The 25722-nt window shown below is 37.4% G+C and overlaps 11 protein-coding genes across 11 annotated transcripts; 8 read left to right on the top strand and 3 right to left on the bottom strand.

Annotated features, from left to right (window-relative positions):
* Window positions 1–59: 59 nt before the first annotated feature.
* Window positions 60–1688, bottom strand: POB3 (FACT complex subunit POB3; the record flags this gene model as incomplete). The annotated part of the gene is made up of 1 exon (XM_003958901.1): window positions 60–1688. One exon carries the CDS (start codon window positions 1686–1688, stop codon window positions 60–62), a length of 1629 nt encoding a protein of 542 aa, XP_003958950.1.
* Window positions 1689–1914: 226 nt separating this feature from the next.
* On the bottom strand, window positions 1915–3672 carry DAK1 (dihydroxyacetone kinase; the record flags this gene model as incomplete). Its single annotated transcript, XM_003958900.1, has 1 exon — window positions 1915–3672. One exon carries the CDS (start codon window positions 3670–3672, stop codon window positions 1915–1917), a length of 1758 nt encoding a protein of 585 aa, XP_003958949.1.
* A 191-nt stretch (window positions 3673–3863) lies between these two features.
* Window positions 3864–5234, top strand: COG8 (Golgi transport complex subunit COG8; the record flags this gene model as incomplete). The annotated part of the gene is made up of 1 exon (XM_003958899.1): window positions 3864–5234. One exon carries the CDS (start codon window positions 3864–3866, stop codon window positions 5232–5234), a length of 1371 nt encoding a protein of 456 aa, XP_003958948.1.
* Window positions 5235–5825: 591 nt separating this feature from the next.
* Window positions 5826–10343, top strand: TCB3 (Tcb3p; the record flags this gene model as incomplete). Its single annotated transcript, XM_003958898.1, has 1 exon — window positions 5826–10343. One exon carries the CDS (start codon window positions 5826–5828, stop codon window positions 10341–10343), a length of 4518 nt encoding a protein of 1505 aa, XP_003958947.1.
* Window positions 10344–11055: 712 nt separating this feature from the next.
* On the top strand, window positions 11056–11953 carry RPL6A (60S ribosomal protein eL6; the record flags this gene model as incomplete). The annotated part of the gene is made up of 2 exons (XM_003958897.1): window positions 11056–11070; window positions 11435–11953. The coding sequence occupies 2 exons, from the start codon at window positions 11056–11058 to the stop codon at window positions 11951–11953; spliced, it is 534 nt and encodes a 177-aa protein (XP_003958946.1).
* Window positions 11954–13360: 1407 nt separating this feature from the next.
* Window positions 13361–16708, top strand: HMG1 (hydroxymethylglutaryl-CoA reductase (NADPH) HMG1; the record flags this gene model as incomplete). Its single annotated transcript, XM_003958896.1, has 1 exon — window positions 13361–16708. One exon carries the CDS (start codon window positions 13361–13363, stop codon window positions 16706–16708), a length of 3348 nt encoding a protein of 1115 aa, XP_003958945.1.
* A 436-nt stretch (window positions 16709–17144) lies between these two features.
* WAR1 (War1p) lies at window positions 17145–19955 on the top strand (the record flags this gene model as incomplete). The annotated part of the gene is made up of 1 exon (XM_003958895.1): window positions 17145–19955. One exon carries the CDS (start codon window positions 17145–17147, stop codon window positions 19953–19955), a length of 2811 nt encoding a protein of 936 aa, XP_003958944.1.
* A 17-nt stretch (window positions 19956–19972) lies between these two features.
* On the bottom strand, window positions 19973–20464 carry BET5 (TRAPP subunit BET5; the record flags this gene model as incomplete). The annotated part of the gene is made up of 1 exon (XM_003958894.1): window positions 19973–20464. The coding sequence occupies one exon, from the start codon at window positions 20462–20464 to the stop codon at window positions 19973–19975; it is 492 nt and encodes a 163-aa protein (XP_003958943.1).
* Window positions 20465–20679: 215 nt separating this feature from the next.
* BOL3 (Bol3p) lies at window positions 20680–21051 on the top strand (the record flags this gene model as incomplete). Its single annotated transcript, XM_003958893.1, has 1 exon — window positions 20680–21051. One exon carries the CDS (start codon window positions 20680–20682, stop codon window positions 21049–21051), a length of 372 nt encoding a protein of 123 aa, XP_003958942.1.
* A 136-nt stretch (window positions 21052–21187) lies between these two features.
* Window positions 21188–23521, top strand: SPC72 (gamma-tubulin complex subunit SPC72; the record flags this gene model as incomplete). Its single annotated transcript, XM_003958892.1, has 1 exon — window positions 21188–23521. One exon carries the CDS (start codon window positions 21188–21190, stop codon window positions 23519–23521), a length of 2334 nt encoding a protein of 777 aa, XP_003958941.1.
* Window positions 23522–23706: 185 nt separating this feature from the next.
* GEM1 (ERMES complex Ca(2+)-binding regulatory GTPase GEM1) lies at window positions 23707–25686 on the top strand (the record flags this gene model as incomplete). The annotated part of the gene is made up of 1 exon (XM_003958891.1): window positions 23707–25686. One exon carries the CDS (start codon window positions 23707–23709, stop codon window positions 25684–25686), a length of 1980 nt encoding a protein of 659 aa, XP_003958940.1.
* Between the last annotated feature and the right edge of the window lie 36 nt (window positions 25687–25722).

Raw genomic sequence — 25722 nt, 5'->3', positions numbered from 1 at the left:
CAAGTTAAGTAACAATTGTACAAAATATAGAATAACGCTATATACATTTATTATCGTTTTTATTCAGTCTTGACCTTCTTGTTTGGCCTTTCTTCATCACTGCCCTCATTATCACTCAAAGGTACGTCAGAGTCAAATTCTTCAGCAACATCTTCATCATCGTCTGAAGATGCTTGGAAATCTTCATCTACAGACTCTTCATCTTCACCGGCTGATCCCATATTAAGATCTTCATCATCACTATCTGAGCCCAGAGCATTTTGTAACCTTGTTTGGGCTTCTTTTTCCTCATTTTTAACTCTCAAATTCTTTGATTCTAAAAATTGCTCTAATAGCGGTTGTTCTTCCTTACTGATATTACCAAACGCGGTGGTACCTCTATTAGAACGTAAGACTACCTCTAAATCAAATGTTCTTGACAGAGTTGAGCCTTGACCTGCTCTCGATATATTTATGGCACTCACATCTGAAAATGGAATATATAGCGTTGGTTTTGTGAGGAAAAAAAAAGCGTTGTCTAATGGATATAAATAACCTTCATTGGCTTTGTAAGAACAAGAAACTGCACTTTGTTCGTATTTTGATTTATATTCCCCTGGAACAATCACTCTACGGTTCGTTAGACCCTTTAAAACATGTGAAATGACGATATGAGTCTTTGCATCATATTGCTTTTTCAATTTATCCTTATAATTGCTTTCATACTCTTCATCTTCCAGGTTCAATTGAACTTCAGTTTCTTCGTCTTTTTGAAACTGCATCACCAAAAATGGATATGTTGTCTGACCTTGACGCAAAGGTGGTTCAATAGCCAAAACAATTAAATGATGAATATCATCTGCTTTAGGTAATGAAACAATTCTTTGAATTTGACGATGCTGTAGTTTGTATTCATAAGTCTTACCTCTCAATCTAATAGTATCTTTGTAAATATCGACATCATAGCGGCCTCTTGGTGTTGCGAAGAAAACATCTTGGAAGGAAACAATAACATCACCGGCAGTTTCACCAATATCAGCTTTTTCTTTCAATTCTTCATAGAAAGCTTCTGCGATAGTTTTTTCTTCCTCTTGATCAACTTCCATACCTTCACCATTTTCGACTTCTTCCTTAATACCTTCTTTCTTGATACCTTCTTCGTCATTTTCAATTACACCGGGAATATAGAATCTCATTTCAACCAGTTCATCTCCTGCAGGTTGATAGCTTTCGTCTTGTATATTGAATTCAATACCGACTTCATTTTTAGCGGTTAAATTAGTGTTATTGACTCTTGAGTAAGGAATTTCAAAAGTTGGCTTACCATTCAAAGCAAAAACCATCTCGTTTCTAGCCAAATCAGTCTTACCCCAATTCCAACCACGCAGCGAATGCTCTTTATGCTCTACCTGTATATTAAATCTACGATGGAAATCACCTTTGATAAGATTAAAATCATCTTGAGAAAATCCATCTAGCTGCACAGTTCCCTGATTTTTAGTGTTAATCTTTAACTCATAACCTCTGCAGCCTCTACTCCATTGAATCGTGGATAATTCAGTGGCTGGTAGTAAAAATGGTGCTTTTGCTTGATTAGATGCAGAACCACCACTAGTAGACACTTTCCAACCCAGACCAGAGTCCGCTATACGGAATCTACCATTGAATTTAGATTGGTTCAAATAAATTCTATCAAAATCAGTACTCATCAATGTTACAGGATTGGTTCTTTTCCCTTTCGTTAACAGCAAAATGTCTTAATTAAAAACTTTCGTTCACTTATCAAATTATACTTAACGCGAAGGTCGTAATCAACATAACCGGGTAAGTTAGAAAAGTACAGTAAGTAAGCAAACTTCTAAACGTGTAACTCTGAAGTAACTAAAATGTTTGTTTGGTTAAATATAATGGTATATATGCCTAGGTATAATGTATCTAAAAAGTGTTCAGGATCCCCTTTAGAAATTCAGAAAGACCGACAGCGCCTGGATCTTCAACCGATGAAGAATCGCCCACGTAGGACGCTCTGCCAAATTTAGCTTCGAACGTGGCAGTGGACTTAGCACCTTCTTCTGCGGCAGCAACTGCCTTGGCAAAATCCTTTGATGCCGAGAACTCTTTCACGAATGGTTCCAGGGCATCAATCATAGTAGATGAACCCTTTCTGGCATTTGTGTACCTGTATAACGTTTCTAATGCAATCTCTAGTGCTTTGGCCAAAACTTCTGAAGTGACGGGTTCCTGTGAATCTTTACAAGTTTGAATCAAACCATGAGAGAAACCTGAAAGTAAGATTGAATAAAGTCCACCAGAAGTACCACCCATAGAGGTTTCGATAATGTCTGAAATTTCAGCAATGGCCTCAGATAAGGATGATTTAGAAATCTTGTCAAGGTTATTCACAATACCGTTTACACCAGCAACTAATGTGTAACCACAATCACCATCACCCACTTGGGTGTCTAATGAAGTAATATGAGGTTCACTCTTGATAATACTCTCGGCACCTGCTTTCACCCATTTTTCAAAAGCTGCGAAGTCATAGTCACCTGCACTTTTAACTTTAATATCCTCTTCTAGAAGTTTTTTGTCAATCGACGGCGCTGCCTTGTTTGTAAACTCTGCTACAGGCCATCCCGGTGCATCTGTTGGGGTATACAATAGGTCCAGGACAGATTGAACTTCTGGGAAGAGCTCTTTTAAGGAATTTGTGGCCTTTGTAGCGTTCAGCAAGGTAATACTAAACCCATTACCATTGAATGCAGTCATCAGTGTACCGGCAATAACCCTTTGGGGGATAATATCGTAGTGCTGTTTCAAGAAATTTGTGGTTATGGAGACAATTGACGAGATAATAAAATTAGAAACCCCGCCAAGATTATTAACCAATAAAACTACTTCATCATCCCTACTAAAATCGACAAAGGCTCTATCCTTGTCAGTAGGATCCAAAAGAGCAGGCAACATATTCTTCAAGATCAAGTCTTCAGTAGAGGGGATTGGCTCCAAAACTTTCACACCTGGCTCGTTGTGAATACCCATTCCTAATTCCATCTGTTTTTCAGTCAATTCACTTTCGAATTTTCTACCGGGAACTTTGCAATGATCTAGAGAAGCACCAATAGTAACTAGATTATCATTGATGATCCTTGCAACATCAGCTGTTCCCTTCAATCCATATTTTTCAGAGTATAATTCTGCAAACGCACCAGTAATCTTGTGTACAAGTGTGGTGCCTGCAAGCGCTCTTCTACCGACCATACCACCTTTGGCTCTGCCAACAGCTACGTCATCACCAATGACTACAACTTCCACATTTATACCTAAAGCTCTTGCTCTTTCAGCAGATAGACCAAAATGTAAAACATCGCCAGTATAGTTCTTGACTATCAAAAGAACCCCATTTGGAGAGTGCTCATTGACTACTTTTATAGCATTTAAAATTTGCTTTGTACTTGGCGAAGCAAAAATGTCACCACATACCACTGCGGATAGCATACCTTTACCAATATAACCAGCGTGTGCAGGTTCATGACCCGAACCACCACCAGAGATCAGAGCTACTTTACCCTTCGAAATCTCACGAAGTAAGACTTTTTCAGAAGGTGTTAGTGTCAATGAGGGGTTAGCTAAAGCGAAACCTTTCAACGAAGAGGTTATGGGGTCTTCTACTTCAAATGATTTTGTATGCATCTTTTCAGATCTGGCTTGAAATGCACTCAATTTGTACGTCAAACAGAATTAGTTGAAGTATATTAGTGGACCTTCTCTATTAAAGTAAGACTCCTAATATATAATTTGAAATTTTCGAAGATTCGCTAATTGAAAAGATGATAATAACGTATTGAAACAGATCTAAATAAAGTGACGATACAAAGCTAAGGATGGACGCTGTCTTACAGGATTTGCTGCCAGGTAGCGATCTTACTGCCAAAGAAGATAGAGAATACTGCTTGAAGTCTTTGGCAGAGGTGTTAGAATCGGAGAACAAGAATTATGAAAGTTATTTCACTTCCAGTGCCACATCAGGTAGTATTGTGGAAGATATTGCAGAATTGGACGCACAGATATCTTCACTGGAGAGGAAGTTGCGTCATATCTTAGTGGCAAATCAGACGAGCTTACTCAATGACGTTATAGATGAGAAAAATGAGAATGATGACACGTTACTATCAAGAATTAATGAACAATTGGAACAACTTTGGGAGCTGGATACGAGTTCGAAGAAGAACAATGAAAATAATAAAAATAATGCTACTCTCACCAAGAGGGAAGAAGAGGAAGATATATCTATCGAGGACTTCTTAAAGGATGACAGTTCAAAGAAGCAGACTACAATGGACGATGAATTTCATAAAGCATTGAAGAGTTTGAGGAAGAAAATCTTCAAAGAAGAGACACAATCGGGTGATGGTCAGATAGGTCTTGCATTTGTACTGGAAAACCTGACTTCGATTATAGATTTGATGGAATTGCCGTTTCTTACGAGGACATGTATCAAAACGGGCCATTACCAGGAGGCTATCATGCTATATCAACATACAAGTTCATTGAAATCAAAATTCCCTGATTCCGTGACTATTAGTAATATTTGCAAGCAGGTATCAACTGAGATCATCGATACAATGTCTGTCGGACTAATTAAATTACTTTCTTCAAATCTAACGTTGAATTCCATAAAGAAAATTTTAAATTATTTGATATGCATCCCACCGTTTTCAGAGAATAGTTCAAGCAATTCTGCATTATTAAATGTATATTTGAAGATGAGATTGAAATTCATTCAAAATGAGATTTCTTCATATTCGACAGATATCGATGATTCAAACACATCATTGTATGAAATGATGATAAAACGTAAAATTGAAGTCATTAGAGAACATATTTTTATGTCATTAAATGTCTACGAGAAATCTTTTACCATTGAGACGCAACCTTTACTCATCCCATTACAATTGGAAAGGGTACAAAGAAAGGATAAACCTAGAGAGACCAATCCACTAATGTTAAAATTTGTTAACGATAGCATAACTTACTTATTGAATGAATTGAAGATTGAGAAAGAGGAGAAGATGAAAGAACAAAGTAATTCCGTGTGTTTACAACTGATCTATTGCTCCTTCAGATTGAGCGACCTCAATACTAACTATCACAATCTTTTCATAAATCAAATCATTGAATTCAAGATCTTTACAGTGGAGCAAGTCGTGAATGCCATACAAAAGAGGTCAGAACTAGCAACTACATACCTGTGAAACTTAACTTCCAGAATGATACCATATAAAAGAACACTATCATAGGGACATAGACCTCATACGTAATATAAACGAACCTCCTGTATATATATACATACACACACAATACTAATATATTTTTGTAAAATGGAAAATGGATTTTCTCTTGATCCATATTAGTTAGCCAGGAAGTCTTCAGAGAAGCTTGGACTCGCCAAAATCCACTCGCATATCCCCATAATGGGGCTTCATGAACCATCACCACATGCCATTCAACCATAAACTACGCTCTTTCAGAGCTCATCGACTGTCTAATATCACTCTACATAGGGTCCTTTTATATATTTCCAATTGCCATTATCTCTGAGGGCGCATCCGAAAAATTCGGGGGGAGGAACATGATGAATTTGGGAAATCATTTACCATTGCGAAGTAAAATCCATATATATTGAGCAATTGTAACAGCAACTTCCTTGATTCTGAGGTCGCAACAACAGGTACATAATTTAGAAAGCTCTGAATAAGTATCTGTACGTAAGACTCGTGGACACTTCAAGGAATTCTTGTGCAATTATTATCACAGAGACAGAGAAGGAAAAAACCAAAAAGACTATGTTCCAAGCTAAGTCTAGGACTAATGATCAGAGTTCGCTGAAGGCGGACAGCAATGTTCAAGGTAAGTCCAAAGAGAGCGGGAACCTGCATCAAAAGATGAAAAATGCTTATACAACGGGTTCTGAACAACACAGGCCTGATGAGAATAGAGGAAAAGATGATCGATTAGCCAATCGTACTGCTCTCAAAGGCGTCCATTATGCGAATGTCCCTCCTAAGGGCGTCATTGTTGCGAAAAGTAACGAGTCGAGGCTACCTGCTCCAAACAAAGAAGGTACTCTGGGCTCAGTGCCTCTTGAGAAAGTGCATCCAGAAGAGCTCAAACAAAGTAAGTCGAGGGACTCTAATAAATACGACACCTCTATTCCAGGTCCTGGTCTCTTGGACCCATTAAGTAAGGCCGATCAGGAGAAACTCGACCACGCCATCAATTCTGATTCCATAGATACCTTGTTTCCATGGAGAAATGTCGGTAAGTTTCATGCTTCTGGGAAAGGTACTCCACAGGGTGTGGATTCTAAAGTTATAAAGGCCTACATTATGGAAACATTCTATAACGATTGGTACTATAACATTGCCATCGTTCTGGGCACATGTTTTTTTTCATGGTTATTTGCCTATATGGGCTTTTCCTGGTGGTCATTAGGGTTTATATTCTTAGCTACGTCATCGGTTTATAGTACCGAATATCGCCGTTTCAATAGGAATATCAGGGACGATTTGAAGAGAATCACTGTAGAAGAAACTTTATCGGGTCGTTTAGAAACTACGCAATGGCTGAATTCGTTCTTATCCAAATTTTGGGTCATTTACATGCCTGTTCTATCCCAACAAGTTAAAGATATTGCCAACCCAATTCTTGCCGGCGTAGCACCAGGTTATGGTATTGACGCATTATCATTAGATGAGTTTACTTTAGGTACAAAAGCTCCATCTATCAGAGGCATCAAATCTTACACAAAAACTGGTAAAGACACCGTAGAAATGGATTGGTCGTTTGCTTTCACTCCAAATGACGTTTCTGACATGACTCCAACAGAAGCGGCCCAAAAAATTAATCCAAAAGTGGCGCTAGGTGTTACTCTGGGTAAAAGTTTTGTCTCTAAGAAACTCCCAGTATTAGTGGAAGATATGAATGTAGCTGGTATAATGCGCATTACATTGAAATTTGGTAAAATTTTCCCTAATATTAAGATAGTTCAAATTCAATTATTAGAACCACCCTTATTGGAATTTGCCCTGAAACCAATCGGTGGTGACACTTTGGGTTTGGATGTCATGTCCTTCCTACCGGGTTTGAAGAGTTTTGTCAAAACTATGGTTGATTCTGTTGCAGGTCCAATGCTATATGCTCCAAACCATTTCGATGTAGACGTTGAGGAGATTATGGCAGCTCAATCCAATGATGCCATAGGTGTCTTAGTCGTCACTGTCACTTCTGCAAAAGGCCTAAAAGACTCTAATTTCATCACAAATACAGTGGATCCATACGTTGTTTTAAAACCTGAAAAACCTCTTCCTGGTGATGAAAATGAAATTCGTACTGCTATTAAATCTAACATTAAAGACCCTACATGGAACGAAACAAAGTACATTCTTTTACCTACTTTAGACCAAAAGTTACAAATGTCATGTTATGATTTTAACGATGTAAGAAAAGATACTTTGATAGGTACTCATGAGTTTGATCTCAGAGCTCTATATCAAAATCCTGCTATTGAAAATTCTTCTTCTGAGTTGGTTGTTGGCTCCAAGTCTAAGGGTCTATTGAACTATTCTCTACATTGGTTCTCTGTTATCGAAAAGCCATCTTCCACTGAAGAAATGGAACAAGAAGAGGAAGAAGAGGAAGAAGCCGTTTCTGCTACTGCTGGTATTGCCAAATTGACTATACAAAAGGTAAAATATTTGGATGTCTCCTCTTCTTTGACAGGTAATTTGAGTCCATGTGGTGAATTATACATTGATGGTAAGCTGGTAAAGACCTTGAGAACCTTGAGACGTATCAATGAGCCATCCTGGGGTGAAACTATAGAAACACTTATTAAATCAAAATCGAATTCGAAGCTGACTTTAAAGATCTTTGATGACCGTATAAACGGTAAATATTTGCTTACTGAATATTCTTCAAATATAGAAGATTTAATGGGTGCAGCTGACTTAGGCCAAGAATATGTAAAAGGTTCATCAGGCGGTGAGATTTATTTCACTGCTCAATGGAAACCAGTTGAATTGACTGGCGCATTTGCAGCAAAAGGCAGTGCTAACGATCCTCTCGGATGTATCAAACTTCATGTTAAAGATGCACTAGTCAAATCTTCATTATCTGGTTTCGGTGACATAGACCCTTATTTTGAAGTTTCTTTGAATAGACATGTGAGATATAAGTCAAGACATTTTTCGGAAAATAAGAACCCTATATTCGATGAGCTTGTTTATATTCCTATTACTAGCGAAAATCAACTCTTTTCAGTGGCTTTATATGATTATCAATCGGTAGGCTCTGATAGATTTATAGGCCAATACCAGGTACCTGTTTCGCAACTTATTGAGAAGGACCAAAAATCTGGACAATACAGATGTAAAGAGGAATTCGATAATACAATGCGTAGAATGAATTTAAGAGACGAAGGTAACAGAGGTACCAGTGATACTATGAATTTAGCTGTTTCATTTATTCCAACAATAAAGGTGTATTCGGCAGAGGAATTATCTGCTGTTGAAGCTCAAGAGAAAGACTTACAGGAGAAAAGAGATCAATTTGAGAAAAAACAGGCTGACTTGAGACAAAAGATGCATGACAATCCAAGTGATTGGGAAGTTGCCGAAGTCAATGATCCATTTGAAGAAGAAGAAAAAGAATTGCACTCTAAAACAAAGATGTCACTCGATGAGTTGGTTTCGTACAACTCCGGTATCCTAACTTTACAGGTTTTGAATGGTCACCTCTCAAGGACGTCAACATATTTACATATCCTGGTCGATAACATACCGTATCCTGAATTTACTTCTTCCAAATACAAAGGTGGTAAACTCGCAGGCGAATCATCAGGCATTTTCATCCGTGACTTAAAGCATAGTATGCTATTATTCAGAGTCTCAAAGGAGCGTTTCCCTAAGGAGGAGAACGACGTTATTTCCGAGCATTTTATCAGTACTTTAGGTCTATTGCAAAAGGGCTACGACAAACCAACAGAGGTGGACTTCCAGGGATCTAAGGTTTTGGTTCAATTTCTTTATAATCCATCTCCTGTGAGACTTTCTGCTGCTGAAACTGTTCAAGATACCGGTATATTGAGTTTGAATATACAATCAGCGAGGGGATTATTATCTGCTGACAGGAATGGTAAATCTGATCCGTTTGTTACTGTCTATGTCAATGGTAAGAAAGAACATAAAACAAAAACTATTAAGAAGACCTTGGACCCTGTATGGAATGAAAAGGCTAAGTTAAAGATTCCTTCAAAAACAAGATCGGCAATCACGTTGAATGTATTTGATTGGGATCGTGCAGGTGAAAATGATTTCTTAGGTAAGGTTGCATTGGATATCATTCAAATGAAACCAAGTACAACATATGATTGGGAGATACCATTGGATACTCAAGGAACAATCAAAGTACAAGCTACATTTGAACCACAATATCTTAGACCCACTATTGAGCTTCAAGAAAAGAGTTTATCAGATGCACCTTTGAGAGCTCTTGGTAACGTCTCCGGTGCTGGTATGAATGCCGCATCTTCTGTTGCTGGTATAGCAGGTGCAGGTGTAGGTGTTGCCTCTGGTGGTTTAAAGAAAGGCGGTAACTTGCTGAAAAGCCTGGGCGGTGGTTCCAAATCGAAGCAGAATGTCATCAGTAATTCTAGAAGTTCTGGCGAAAATAGCAGGAGATTACCTTTATCATCTAGTAAGCGTAAAGGCAGAACGTCTGCTGATTATGATGCATCTATCCCAGATAATAGTTATGCCCAGGTTAATCAAAATGGAGTAGCCCAACGTAGTTCAATTGACAACCAACCACAAGTTGACGATGGCGGTTACAGTATTGCCGGTGTACAAGAAATTGTGAATAAACGCTCCAGGGCCAGTAGTTTTGCTCGCACTCTGTCACCAAATAGTACTTATGAAGGTACATTAACGATTATTGCTGCCGAACATATTGCTAAGAATGTTCAATTTAAAGTATCATTAGCACAGAACGGTAAGATTAAGAGCGTATACAAAACCGCAAACCATAGGGCACAAGAAAATGGCATAGTGACAGTTAACGAAACATGTGCATTTAAGGCGTCACCGGAGGCTAACCTGGTCATTGGCGCCATATCCCGTCATACGTTAGGTAAGGACAGAGACGTTGGTATCGCGCAGATTCTGTTGAACGATCCACAAATCCATGTAGAAGAAAATATGGCTGTCAAACTAGCGGAGGGACGCATCATTGTCAAGGTCAACTATGGGCACACTGGAAATGAGATCCCCCCAGTACCTGAGATTCCGAAAGAATACGCTCAGTAAATGGAAAACTAATAAGCGATTCAAGTTATGTATATCTGTAATGCCTATTTTGGTCTAAGCTGTCTCTCTTTATATGTAATTCAATAATTGACTTCAAAACAATGCTCACTTTCCAAGTGATAACTCTCACGATGGACGGCTTTAGAATCTTTCGCAATCTTTGTTTGACTGTTTTTACACCCATACAAACAGGGTCTGGGTTTTATTGAACTTTTTATTTTTTTTTTCTTGAAATAATTTCAAGTTGCATTTTTTCCTGTTCGACGCAGAGCGACACGCTCGTATTGTCCGCGAATGTCAGCTCCACGTCGCGCTGGAGACTAACTCAGGTAGTCTTTGCGTAGCCTGGGCCAAGCAGTCTGCCCTCGCCGTTGGATGGGGCTGAAGCTCCTCCACCGCGAAACTTCTCTATCCGCCTGTCACGCTTGTCTCCCTTCTGGCCAAGCAGAGAGTCCCCCCTGCTAAACAGACGGAAACACTCTGCCTAGCTTGGAAGGGCCTCTCACTGGGGAATTTTCATCCCCATGGGGGACCTTCTTGCTTCCTCTTGTTTCGTCAGCCTACGCAAACTTTCCATCAATTCACTAACACTCGGTGCAATATCGATTTTCCAACTAACCTTAGGTGAAATCGTTAAAATAGTATTAAACAAAAATATACTATATTTGAACTTATGTCAAGATTAAATACCAAACCGAAACAAATAACAATAATGAGTGCTCAAAAGGTATGTGCTACAATGCAAAGTTGGAGGAAATAACAGGTAAAGAGAGTAAATGCGATCTATTTGAATCCATAATCAATGTAAATGATATTGCGAAAATATTTTTTTATTGTTGAACTAGGAATCTAAATAAGGAACGTTGTAGTTGCTATTACTATGAGGGTGATGTTTATGTAAACATCAGAATTTATTTTTTTCCATGTTATAAAACTGTTCAAACGTATTAGAGAAATCATATTTCCAAGCAAGATATTTCGTTGTTATAACATTAATGATTTTATATTTATCTCATAGTTTACCTGCTTATGACTGTATTATAAAAGCTTTTCATCTTTACTAACAAATATACTTTCATTTTTTTGTATAGGCTCCAAAGTGGTATCCATCTGAAGACGTTGCTGCCCCAAAGAAGACCAGAAAGGCTTCTCGTCCACAAAAGTTAAGAGCTTCTTTAGTTCCAGGTACTGTCTTAATCTTATTAGCTGGTCGTTTCAGAGGTAAGAGAGTTGTTTACCTAAAGCACTTAGAAGACAACACTTTATTAGTTTCTGGTCCATTCAAGGTCAACGGTGTTCCATTAAGAAGAGTTAACGCTAGATATGTTATCGCTACTTCCACCAAGGTTTCTGTTGAAGGTGTTAACGTTGAAAAATTCAACGTCGAATACTTCGCCAGAGACTCTAAATTATCCAAGAAGGAAAAGAAGGAAGCCAACTTATTCCCAGAACAACAAACCAAGGAAATCAAGACTGAAAGAATTGAAGACCAAAAGGTTATTGACAAGGCCTTATTAGCTGAAATCAAGAAGACTCCATTATTAAAACAATACTTAGCTGCTTCTTTCTCTTTAAAGAACGGTGACAAGCCACATTTATTAAAATTTTAAGTAATTTTTTAGATTAAATATCATTAAATAGCTTATTTTTATTAAAACCTCAAAATTTATACTTTATAAAATATAATTGTCGATTCTTTTATTCCTATAGCTAATACTTCAGAGTTTAAATTAAAATTATTTGCAGTTGGGACACATCAGTTTAGTCGACCGACAAGATCTAAGCTACTACTTTGTACTACCCTCGTCTATAAAGTTACATACACCAATCTATATCAGAAAATACAGGAAGTAAGATGAACTTTCCAGGGTAATAGACCATCGACGGAAACGCTTAATTCCAGATTCAGATAACAATGAGCACAAGCAGTACACACACTAATTCTTGAAACCACACTTCAGTATGCCGATCCTCCCTCCATTGGCCCTCATATCAGTAGCATCATTAGGTTCCCATGTCTCGTATACAGACGAATGGCATCAGTGACCGTCTGCGAGATAATTTGCTTTGCTGAGAAACAGCTGTACCTCAGCGACGGACAATACTATGCTATGCGATAAATGTCGCGCACTTTGCTGGCCTCGAGGAAAAGAAAAAAACGATGCGATGAAGAAGAAAAGGCCACTGCACATACGTGATGTGATCAACGAGCAATAGACATCGGAAGGCATGCAAAGATTACTACCTCTTGCTCATTACCAAGTGGAGTTGAAGCCCAACGAGCCGATCAACCTCAGCGACGAAAGTTCAGGGCATGAGGACCAGTTGGCGATACACTTGACGTTGGCAAGTCTCAATTCGCAATTAAACGACAATGAATTTGTCATTATACGAATTGTCAGACCTAACTCGCAAGCAGAATTGGATTACAATTTGGAAGATTTGTTAGCAGGGAACATGGAAGAGCAAGAGGACGAGTTCACTGAAAGCGTGTTCTGCTGCTTAGACAATAAGACGAGACATGCCAACTTGGATTTGGTTCTGATGCCAGATGACGACGTTCAGTTCGTTCTCGAGGGAAATGCGAATGTGCAGCTGCTTGGGAATGTTGTATCGGTTTAAAATTTATCGGGGATGCTTGGCGATTATTATTACAACACATAACGTTATGTATAATAACATGGTACGACGCTTTATAGACAGCAATTACAAGCTCATATAAACTTGCAATTGCTTAGATAATAATATAACTTCAATTTCTGTTCGCAGTTGGTCACCAATCTTAGTCAAACTGGCCACCACAATACATAAAGGAACCAAAACTATCCCTATTGCATTACATATATATCATACGTATCCTTTACTGAGTCTTTTCAAGTTTCTTAAGCTCTCCATTATTATAACGATTTCTTTCGGTGTTCGGGCCAATATAATTTTCCTAATTTAAATTGATTGAAGTTTCAAAATCTGTTGAAAGATTAATCATACAAGATACACGTCCCACAAGCAATAGAGGTATGCCTTTACTTTTTAAACAGTTTAACCAGCTGGCTAAACCTTTGGCATATGCTGCTAGGTTCTCTGCTAGGCGCCCAATCCACGTGATTTTGTTGGTATTGCTGCTTTCCACGTTGTCTTACATATCTGTGTTTCAGTACTATTTCAATGGACTACAGTTATTGAATTTGAACTCTAATGATGGTGGAAACTTGTTCAAAGAATGTACCCACTATTACAGGGCTTCTGGCTCAGACAATTGGAATCTCATCTCCACGAAAGACGCAGAACAGAAAATGGTAGACCAAGCTATATCATTGAAACATTACTATTTGTACAATTTGAACTTTAAAGACTTCGATTTGGCATCAGATATGGAGTTACCAACGGTAGGTGATACATTATATGAAATCAATAACACAAAGTACATATTATCTTCCACGCCCTTAAAGGAAATGGATACATTGGAGTCAGAAAATTCAAATACTCAATGGAGATTATTGAATATACAAAGCATTAATATCTCGAATTTACCGAAAAGATTTTTCAAGAAATTGTTCGAAACATGTTCAACCCATATCAATGAAGCTGAATCCTTTGATATCGTAATCATTTCAATGGCTTATTTGACTATGTGTTACACCTTTACCTCATTATTCAATGATATGAGAAAACAACAAGCAGGTACGACAAATTTCTGGTTAAGTTTAGCGACAGTCTTTAACACACTGTGTGCCCTAATATTAGCCTTATTCACTACTCAGTGTGTCCTCAAGGTCCATGTTGCCGCCATCAGTTTAATTGAAGGTATTCCATTCATTATTATCGTCGTTGGATTTAATAATCAGATTAAATTTGCCAAGAATGCCTTATCAAAGATGGAAAAAATTGGTATTTCAAAGAAAATTACTACTAGTAAGGTTATCCACGAATCAATGTTCGACGAAGGTGGTCGCCTTTTACAGGACAACTTGTTATGCCTTGTCGCATTTATTGGGTGCTCAATTTATGCCGCTCATCTAACGACGTTGAGTAATTTTTGTATCCTTTGCGCTTTTATGCTAACTTTCGATCTAATTTTGACCAGCACGTTCTATGCTGCCATTGTTTCGTTAAAATTAGAAATGAACTTAATTCATAGATCCACAATTATTAGACAAACTTTGGAAGAAGATGGCGTGGTTCCAACTACTGCAAAATTCATCTCCCAAGCAAAGGAAAATAAGCCTAAATACTCTTTATTTCATTCTACAGCGGCTTTGATCGTTTTCAAATTGAGCTTAATTGCTCTTTTCTTTATAATCCATTTCTATAACTTTGGTATTGATTGGGCGACAAATGTTTTCTCAAATTTATATTATAGTAACTTCAATAATGCGTCGTTACCAGATTTTATAACAATACGAAACATTGCCGGTAATAATAATGTACCAATTTTAATTTCTTTGACTCCAATCCAATATTATCAACAAACGAAGAGAATTCATCAGTTAGAAGATTTAGTTTACATGCTTTTACATCATATTAGTGTCACTATACGTGATAGAATTGTTAGTAAGCTTATTTTTTGTGCTTTAGTCGTCAGCGCTACTATTAACATCTATCTTCTGAATGCCGCTAGATTGCATGCTAACTATACTGTAAATGATGTTTTGAAATTTAGAAATATTTCTAATTCTTCTAATAGCAGAGCCACCAGTACACCTTCAAGTGCCGGCACTGTCATTTCCTCAACAAGAACAGTAGTTGATGGCACCAGCAATATTTTGAACAAAACTAACAAACCAACTTCCAAGAAATCCAAAAATAAGGAAAAGAAAGGTAAGAACAAGAAAATATCACAAGAACCATCACCTTCTCCAGAGACAATTAGAAAAGAAATTTTGCCGGTACCATCAAGCTTATCTTTATCCTCGTCATCTTCATCATCTTCAAGCGATGATATGGCAGAAACTCGTCCGTTGGAAGAATTAGTAGAAATCATGAAAACTGGAGATATCAAGGATCTGCAAAACAATGAAGTCACTCTTTTAGTAACAAATAATAAGCTACCACTGTATGCATTGGAAAAGAAATTAGGAGATACTACTCGTGCAGTCTTGGTTCGTCGTAAGGCATTATCAATTCTAGCAGATTCACCAGTATTGTCTACTGAAAGATTACCATACAGAGATTATGATTATGACCGTGTATTCGGTGCCTGCTGTGAAAATGTTATCGGTTACATGCCTCTACCAGTCGGTGTCATAGGTCCCTTAATCATAGACGGTGTTCCCTTCCATATTCCAATGGCCACTACTGAAGGTTGTCTTGTAGCTTCTGCTATGCGTGGCTGTAAAGCTATTAATGCTGGCGGTGGTGCCATTACTGTTTTAACAAAGGATGGAATGACAAGAGGTCCATGCGTACGCTTTCCTTCTTTGAAAAGGGCTGGTGCTTGTAAAATATGGCTAGACTCCGAAGAAGGTCAAAATAAGATTAAAAAGGCATTTAATTCCACATCAAGATTTGCAAGATTACAACACATCCAAACTGCACTTGCAGGTGATTTACTATTCATTAGATTTAGAACGACAACAGGCGACGCTATGGGCATGAATATGATTTCAAAAGGTGTTGAGTTTTCTCTCAATATGATGGTTGAAGAATTTGGTTGGGAAGATATGGAAGTTGTTTCTGTATCAGGAAACTACTGTACAGACAAAAAGCCTGCAGCAATAAATTGGATTGAAGGGCGTGGCAAAAGTGTAGTTGCAGAAGCCACAATTCCCGCAGAAGTAGTCCAGAAAGTGCTGAAAAGTGATGTCAGGGCTTTAGTGGAATTGAATATTTCTAAAAACTTGATTGGTTCTGCTATGGCTGGTTCAGTCGGTGGGTTTAATGCACATGCTGCAAACTTATTGACAGCTGTTTTCCTTGCGCTCGGCCAAGATCCTGCACAGAACGTAGAAAGCTCAAATTGTATAACTCTAATGAGAGAAGTCGATGGTGATTTAAGGATCTCCGTCTCTATGCCTTGTATCGAAGTTGGTACAATTGGCGGTGGTACCGTTTTGGAACCACAAGGAGCCATGTTAGACCTTCTCGGTGTCCGTGGTCCACATCCTACCAATCCTGGTGAAAATGCAAGACAATTAGCTAAGATAATTGCTTGTGCTGTTATGGCAGGTGAATTGTCGTTGTGTTCTGCTCTAGCTGCCGGCCATTTAGTCCAGAGCCATATGACACACAACCGTGCCAAGAAATCCGAACCAGCTTCTGCAGCCGTTGTTGCTTCAAACACTAGTGAAGTCACAGCAGTATCGACGCCAACCCCCGACGATATCAATAGATTAAAAGAAGGTTCAAAAATTTGCATTAAATCATAGAATAACCTTTCTTTCTCAACAAAATCTCCTCCTCTCACATATGATTTACCCTATTTATCTAATATTATGTATATATAACCTGCACTATTTAAAATAATAATACCATCGATAGCTTCAATGACTTTTCGAGTCGATTAACTGTGACCCATTTTCTAATTGGCTGGAAAAACTTCAGTCGGCCGGTAAAATTTTTCAAAAAGAATGTTCCGTAAGATGCCGACCCTTCATGAACTGCAAACCTTGCAGAAGTCAGCTATCATACTTGAGGCGATCAATAAGCAACCTTTGGAGAAGGGATAACCAGGTTAAAGTTACGATCTATTCGAAATATCACATTTAGATTATTGTAACTGAAAAAAAAGAGACGCTTTTAAGTAGGCTTTGATTAACTTTTCTGCTTTTCTACCAGTCGATCGGGTATCGTGAGGATAATAGTATGGAGCTCACAGTACCGTCATCTACGTTTAACGAAGATGGCAGCAATGCTTTGAGTAAAACAGTTATTGAAGGAGTACCTTCAGATGATCCAAGAATGCGAGAACCAACTAAATTAGAGACCAAGAAAGATGGTAAGACGAAGAGACACGCGTTTGCTTGTGTTCGTTGCCATTCATTGAAACAAAAATGTGTTCCATCAGATAGTAATGACATATACCGCAAGCCATGTCAGCGCTGCCTGAGACAGAAGATAGTTTGTAAGTTCGATCTGTCTAAGAGAATAAGGAAGAAGAGAAAAATGGGTATGGCAAGTATTGATAACAGTGCGAAGACCTCTCCTGCAGTCATTGATAATTCCCCTTCCAATAGTGTCGTGAACGATATTTTGAGTAATTCTTCGCAAACACCTCCATCAGTACAAAATTCTGATTTCTCTGTGGAAAATAAGAGAACTAAAATAGATGCAGTGGGAGGTCCACATCATTCACAGTCGTCAACAGCAATAACACAGAGTACCACTCTACCGAGAATCTCTGACTTGTGGCATGATATAAATCAGAATGACCAATCTTCAAATGACGATAAAACGAAGGCGTCGAACAGTTTCAGTACATCTTCTCTTCCTTTGCTGAATAATCATCAGACAAATTTTGAATACATGTCAAATAATGGTTCTCCTTCGATGAACTTCAACCTTAATACGTACAGTAACAATGCAGAAAATAATATAAACACTCAATCATACTCGAATCTGGATACCTTTTATTTCGAAAAGAAACATAGAAACAATGTTCGACAGCCTCAATTTCAAAGTCGTGATAACACTACGCATCACCAATATCATCTCAATCACGCCTTCAAAAAACAGTTACAATCATTACTTATAAATCAAAAGGATAAAATACAGGACATTTCTAATAAATTCACTGTCTGGTCACATCAATGGAACCAATTAGTGCACTCAAGCATGTTTTTACCATCAGTATCTGACCCTATTTCAATAGGCATATTATCAGAGGAAGAAGCACAACTAAGATTAGATCTCTATAGAAGTGAAATCTCTAAAAATTCACGAATACCATTTATCAAACTTCCTAATGATTTGACTATAAAACAGTTCCGCAAGGATAAACCTATATTTTTTTCTGTTATAATGTCAGTTGTCTCAATATTAATGAATGAAAACCAAACGACCAGAGAAACAATAATGAAACTTGATAGCTTTGTCATCAATCTCATAACGAATCAAATCTTCAAAGTGAATAACAAGTCGATAGAGGTTATTGAAGCGCACGTCACATTATGTATGTGGTACAATTTCCTGGAGTGGTCAAGTAAAACAAGATATCATCTTTTCAATTATATTGGCTGTTGTTTAACGAAAGATCTTGGCCCAACATTTGTCGATAGATCATTTGCGATGTTTAGCGACGAAGATCCCTATAAGCACAAATACAAAAAGTTCAAGACTCCCTTGGAAATTGACCCAAATGGACCAAGGTTAACCCTTCTAGTTTATATTACGTCCTTGAACATTTCGTTATTTCTAAGACAAACTATCCAAGCTAGATGGGGAAAATTGAATGAGGCAGCATGCCATGAGCTATCGAAAAGGATTGAATTGAAAAAACTGGAGAACCAGCTTCAAGGCAAAGATATCTACGATGTGGATGATGATGAAATTTTGGTCACATTCACGAATCTTAACCATATATTAGAAAGAATCCATGTTTATTTACACGAATTTAAAGAGGGGTCACAAGATGATGGCTACAGTTGCAGTGAAGAGGATATTGAATATAGAGAGAGATACGTTTCAAAATTAGTCAATAAATATCAAAGTGACCTTGATGATATTTTCAAGAAAATTCCATCAAAGAGAAGGAGACTACTGTCTTTTTATTATTCAGTGGAAGCTTATTTGCACCAATTTAAGACTCAACATTACTTAAATAAAATGCGAGACAAACCCAGCGGAGATTATGATGCAGCTTTGATTAATGATATAAGAGCTTCATTTATAAGTTGTTACAATTGCTGTATCAGCTCCTTAAAACAATTTTTGAACCTGTCTCCTTATTTGATTACTTCGTTACCTTTATTCCATATGTCTAGAATTATTTATACTGTGGGATTATTATTGCTAAAATTACGCTATTCAGTTGTTTCTTTACCAATTTTCCATAATTTGATATCAATAACAGATGAAAGTATCGAAGTAGTGAAAGATTTAATAAATCTATTAGAAGAAACGTCAAGGATATATCCGTTCAATAATTTCCTTTATAAGTTCCAATATGTTGTTGCTCTATTTGGACAGACATATGCTAACAAAGTCACCGAACTGGCAGAATGTGTAGAAAGGAATAACACTGGTACCATGCAGTTTAATTCATTACTTTTGAACAAGACAAATGGTGGATCTATCAGTAGCACTGATACTGCTATAAATCCGAAGGTACAATCTGTATTATTGAACCAAAAGGGTAGAGACAAATTGTTTCAAGATTTGATTCCTAGAGTTGATATACCTCCATCTTATACCCCCATTATAGAGAACACATCTGCGGCACAGACTCGAAATGAAAACATCAGTAACATTACCACTACTACTACTACTACTACTACTAATAATAATAATAACCTACCGAATATGAATATTATAAATAACAATGGAAACAGCGCTACATCACCTTCAATTGCTAGCGATAATTTGAATGACTATTTAACGGATATGAATTCATTGGCATGGGGGTTTAATGCATTAAACGACGAGTTCTGGACGGATTTGTTCATAAATGATTTATAAAAATCGACTATATAAAACTAACTAATCAACGGACTTAAAAATAATTCTAAATTATTGATAAAATTCTTGTTATTTATCTTCCTAATACCTTGACCACCTTTCTCATCTTCATTTTCGACGAAATCCGATGGTGAAATATAATTCAAACTTATGAACCTTACGAATATGTTCTTGTAAATGTGGTTTAAAATATCGTAGTAATCATCTTGTTTGAAATCCGTCATTAGAGCGAACCAAAATCCGGTAGCAGTTTCAAAAAGGTGCACTCTACATTTCCCCGTTGTAATGGACCTGATCCTGTTCTTCTGAGAAAGGAAATCTACCGGGTCTGACGATATCTTGTCGGTAATTGATCTCAAAGAGAATATCAACCCATATAATAATTTTGCAACGTTCTCGTTCTGTTTGGAATTCGTTGTCCCACTGCGAGGCTGTGAGGGAATGGTCCACTCCTTATCAAAAATACAATTGCAATGCTTGTCAAAGATCCAAAACGAATATATAGTCATTATCTCCCGACTTCTTTCCCTTTCTTCAGTTGCTCATCTTTCATAATAAACTCTTGAAATTGATAATTCTTGATATTCTTGAATTCTGTTTTTCACACAACGCGAGATATCTCGGCCTCCGAGGCATCAACTCTTTTGGATAGAGAAAAATTGGAAGGATGATTAATGAAGTTACAGTGGAAGGTTTGGAACAGTCATGTGGTTAGGTGTTGCTGATGAAGTCTTCTGGGAGGCTATTGACGGGTGGACTGTTACGCTGTGTTACTCGAGGGTATCTGCCAGAGACGGTGTTGTCGGGTGGTGTTCGTAGCAACAGTAGTGGTACCGCTGGTGCTTTATTACAGACGAAGTTCAGTACTGCTGAAGAAAAAAGAATATTTGAGAAGATACGAGAAGAGTTGTCACCATCTATGCTGAAAGTGAACGATATTTCTGGCGGGTGTGGTTCTATGTACTCGATCAGAGTGAAGACAACAAGGTTTAACGATTTGACTACGATCAAACAGCACAAGTTGATGAATGAAATTCTCAAAGATGATATCCAAAAATGGCATGGACTTCAATTGCAAACAATGAAAGATAAGTGACCTGCTCCAAATAGCTTACATAGTTTCTTGTATATAGTAAATATCAAATTAATCAATCGCTCTTAGAGAGGCAAAAATTCTGTATGTGATCTTTGAAAAACAAAACATAGAACGTGATGAGGTTGTGTAAACAATCATGAAGGTATCCAGGAAAGCTCGAGAAATGCACGATTCTCAATTGGGTAAGAGGGACCTAGCCACTTCTTTTGATCAGCTGAAGGCACCGAATCTATCGATAGACCATTCAATGGTCTCTACACCAAAGAAGAGCCGAATGGATCTCCATGCAAGCGCAATGGAATCATCCCCAATTTCGCTCAGGTACAATAAGAAACCATTCTCAAGGGATGCAGGGAAGGAAAACGATGCCATTGGCTTTGGCAGTTTTAAAAATGTGAGCCAGTCGTTCGAAGATCTGAATGACAGTAACAGTGGTATTCTTCAATCAGAGTGTCACCAAATAAGAGAGACGTCAAAGCTCCCAGCGGACACACAATCACTACCTAATAATAGTGGAGAAGATACTGAGGGCAAACTCAGAAATATAACAGAAAAATTGGCTGATCTATTCGAAAATAAGAATACGAATAAAAATACTAGTGATGATGAGCCCGTAATCGAGGGAGAGGATGATGATGATCTTTCCACGTACGAAATTCCAAGACTTCGAGAATCAATGACTCCCTGGAGAAAGAAATCAAGCAATCGTCAATCCATCGTGTCTTCTCAATCTACTGTCATAAGCCAACCATTATTTGACAATGTCACCCACCCACAAACAAAAGCAGATGTCAATTTGGGCGAATTCAAGAATTTACAAGCGCAACTAACGATGTACAAAGTTAAGGTTAATGCACTCTACGAGATTATAAAACAAAGTAATTTGAGCGAGAACAATAATGAGTTTTTCAATAATCTCTTGAATACGATTCAACAAGATGAAGAAATCTTGGGTTTGAAAAGAAATGTCCAAGGTTTGAATAATAAATTAAACGCTAGAGATGAAAAAATACAAGATTTGAATAATCAACTTATTGAAACTAGGGATGAATATACAACAACACTCAACTACACTGACGAATTTTTGAAGAACACTGATTTAATGTCCACTGTACTAGACAACATACTCGATTTACTCATAAATCGGGACATGGGATTAAATAGTCCAATGATCAAAGATTTAGTCAAGGCGAAGACTAGTGGGTCCAGTTTTATTATGAACAAATTGAATGTTTTGGAGAAATCTCTAACATATCTGTTTGATAAAATACAAAACAAGATGAGTCGTAGCATGGATGAAAGTTACGAAGCTGACACAGAAAGAAATCGAGAAAACACGTCACAGGGTGTTGACTCTAAGATGGAACTTGTTATAGAAGATTTACATCAGGAATACGACAAATTTATTAAGGGAATTAGGACTAAGTTATCCAGGTCTTCTGAGCTAGAACAATTGCTGATATTGAAATTATCAAGGCAACAAGACCTTCTTAGTGACATTGCATCCAAGTATAAGGAAAATGAATCCGACTTTAACAAATTAACCCTTCTAAAATCATACCAAGAACAAAGTGAACTTTTGAATAATTTGATCAAATCTTTGAAACAAAGCAATAAGGATAAAGACAATGAAATAGCGAGAATCACTTACAAATTAAACGAGAGTGAATCGTTGAAACAGGATGAAATTCAGCAAAGAAATCTCATAAAAGAACTTCACGATTTGAAAAAACTCTCGAAACTAAAAGAGCAAAACTGGGAAAACCTTACAAACCAGTTAGACGTACAGATAAATGAATTGACTTCAACGAACAAAAACTTTGAAGATTTAGTAGCTCAATTAAAAACTGATCTAAATGAGCTTAAAACTTCTAACGAGGAATTACTCGATCAGCTAGATGACAATAAGAAAAACTATGACACTTCTATGAACCAGTTGAATGAACTTAAATCTAACAATGCATTGCTGGAGCATCTATTGCTAAAGCAGAAGGCCCAACAGTCCAGGCTGTCTGATGTAAACGAAATGGATTTCAAAAAATTTAATAATAATATAATGATACATCTAACTAATATCTTCAAGATATTATCCAAAATAATTCAAAAAAATTCCATCAACCAATCGCTGAACAAAATCAATTCAATCAACAATATCGCTTCACTGAAAAATATCACATCCATGGAGGCAAAATACGAATCATTATACACTTTCATTGAAACGGCTATTGAATCCATCATTGAATCTTACACGAGACTTGTACTGAGCGAAAGAGACGACATTACCACTAATACGTCTGAAACTAAGTATGATGGCATGCAGCTACGAATCGAAGAGTTGCAAAGGAGATGGCATGCCGAAAGAGAGAGAAGAAAGTTGGATTCGGAATCTGCTGAGAAGAGAATTGCAAAACTTGAAATGGAAAACGAGTTGCTAAAGGATCAACTATTCAATGCGTCAGTAGGAGACTAATCCCAGCCATATTCGAATCATTTGACAGTTTTTATATATGACTCTACATAATATTTTATAATATTCGTTGGACTCCAGTACCTGTCCGTATTAAGAAGGCATCGCGATAACAGTGCCTGAAAATGCATCACCGAAAAAGTCAACATATGTTTCAACCAAATCATAACAGTGGCGTCTACCGAATAATGAATAAAGATCATATCAAAGTTGTGGTATGTGGTGATGACGGTGTAGGGAAGACAAGTTTAATCACAACCTTATTGAGAGACGAGTTTATTCCAAATATTCAGAACGTCCTCCCGCCGGTTACAATACTGAAGAACTTCTCCACGAAGCCTTATTTACCGAAAAGTACTATATTGGTCGACACAACTAACGATGATATGGGGTCGTTACATTCAACTTTGAAGTCTGCTGATGTTATATGGCTGGTTTATTCGAATCACGAGTCCTACGAAAGAATTGCTCTGCATTGGATGATGATGTTCAGGTCGTTAGGGTTAAATCTTCCTGTGATACTTTGTAAGAATAAGTGTGACAAATATGATCATGCTGAGATTGAGGCTTCACTTGACAGGCAGTCAGAGGGAGAGGGAGATACTAAGATTGAAGATGCAGAATTCATACCCATTTTGATGGAATTCAAAGAGGTTGAGACTTGTATTAAAACAAGCGCACTTAGACAATATAACGTAATTCAGGCATTCTATTTGTGCCAAAGATCTATCAATTTCCCTATCAGCCCTTTATTTGATGCTAGAAAAGGGACTCTAAAGTCTTTAGCCATACATGCTTTGGAAAGAATTTTCTTACTCTGTGACAATGACCAGGACAATTATTTGAACGATACTGAATTGCTGGCACTACAGAGAAAATGTTTTGGGAAAAATATCGACTTTCAGGAGTTAGCAGATATTAAACAAACCCTTTGGCAGGTTGGTCTTGATGACACCCACGAGAAACTTTTTGAAGTCCAGAAGGGTATCACGAAAGCAGGTTTTTTAACTTTAAACAAACTGTACTGTGAAAAGGGAAGACATGAAACCGTTTGGCATGTTCTTCGTGCTTTCAAATACACAGATTCTCTGTCGCTGGATAACCGTTTTTTATATCCAAAGATAACCGTGTCTGAAAGTTCAAGTGTAGAGCTCAGCCCAAAGGGTTACAGGTTTCTTGTTGACCTATTTCTTAAATTTGATAAAGACAATGATGGCGGATTGTGTGATGAAGAATTGGCTAAACTTTTCCAATGTACACCAGGGATCCCAAAATCTTGGTCAGAAACGGACTTTCCTAACTCATCCGTCATAAATAATAAGGGATTTATCACATTACAAGGATGGCTAGCACAGTGGACTATGACGACTTTTCTTGATTATAAAACTACAACTGCATATCTAGTTTATTTTGGTTTCGAAGAAGACACCAAAGTTGCCTTGCAAGTCACAAGGCCAAGAAAGTTTAGGAGGAGATCAGGAAAATTTTATAGAGCAGACGTTAATGACAGAAAAGTTTTCAGTTGTTTAGTAGTTGGTAAGCCAAATAGTGGTAAAACTTCTCTGTTAGAGTCATTTCTTGGACGCGCTTTCCCTGAAAAATCCACTTCAACTGATAATTCAAGAATTGCTGTGAACAGTTTGGAATTGAAGGGAGGAAAACAGTATTATCTGGTTTTGCAGGAATACAACGAGGATGATGAGAAGACAGTATTGAAACAAGCACAGAAATTCAGTGAATGTGATGTTATTTGTATGACATATGATTCAAGTGATCCAGAATCGTTTTCATATATCATTGATCTTTTTGATAAATATGGAGAATCAATAAAAAATATGCCTGTTATATTTGTCGCTCTTAAAGCAGATCTAGATAAGCAACAGCAACGCTCTTCCTTACAACCTGATGAGTACACTGACAGCCTATCACTTGACCATCCTTTACATGTTTCATCCACATGGTTAAGTTCATTGAATGAATTGTTTGTAAAAGTAACTGAAGCTGCTTTGACTCCGGCAAAGTTTACACCAGGTCTCACTGAAGAAATGAAGACCAATAACGATATAGATTACAAACAAACCGCTGTAATTATAGGCTCAACAATTGGATTCATATCGCTCCTTTCCTTCACTTTAGCAAAAGTATATAGAGCATCCAGACATAACTGAATGAGAATTTTCATATCATGTATATAATCCTGTAAA

The sequence above is a fragment of the Kazachstania africana genome, chromosome 9 (assembly GCF_000304475.1).
Source record: "Kazachstania africana CBS 2517 chromosome 9, complete genome".
NCBI lineage: Eukaryota > Fungi > Ascomycota > Saccharomycetes > Saccharomycetales > Saccharomycetaceae > Kazachstania > Kazachstania africana.
The sequence above is the reverse complement of the archived record's forward strand: the minus strand, read 5'-3'. Positions and strand labels throughout refer to the sequence as shown.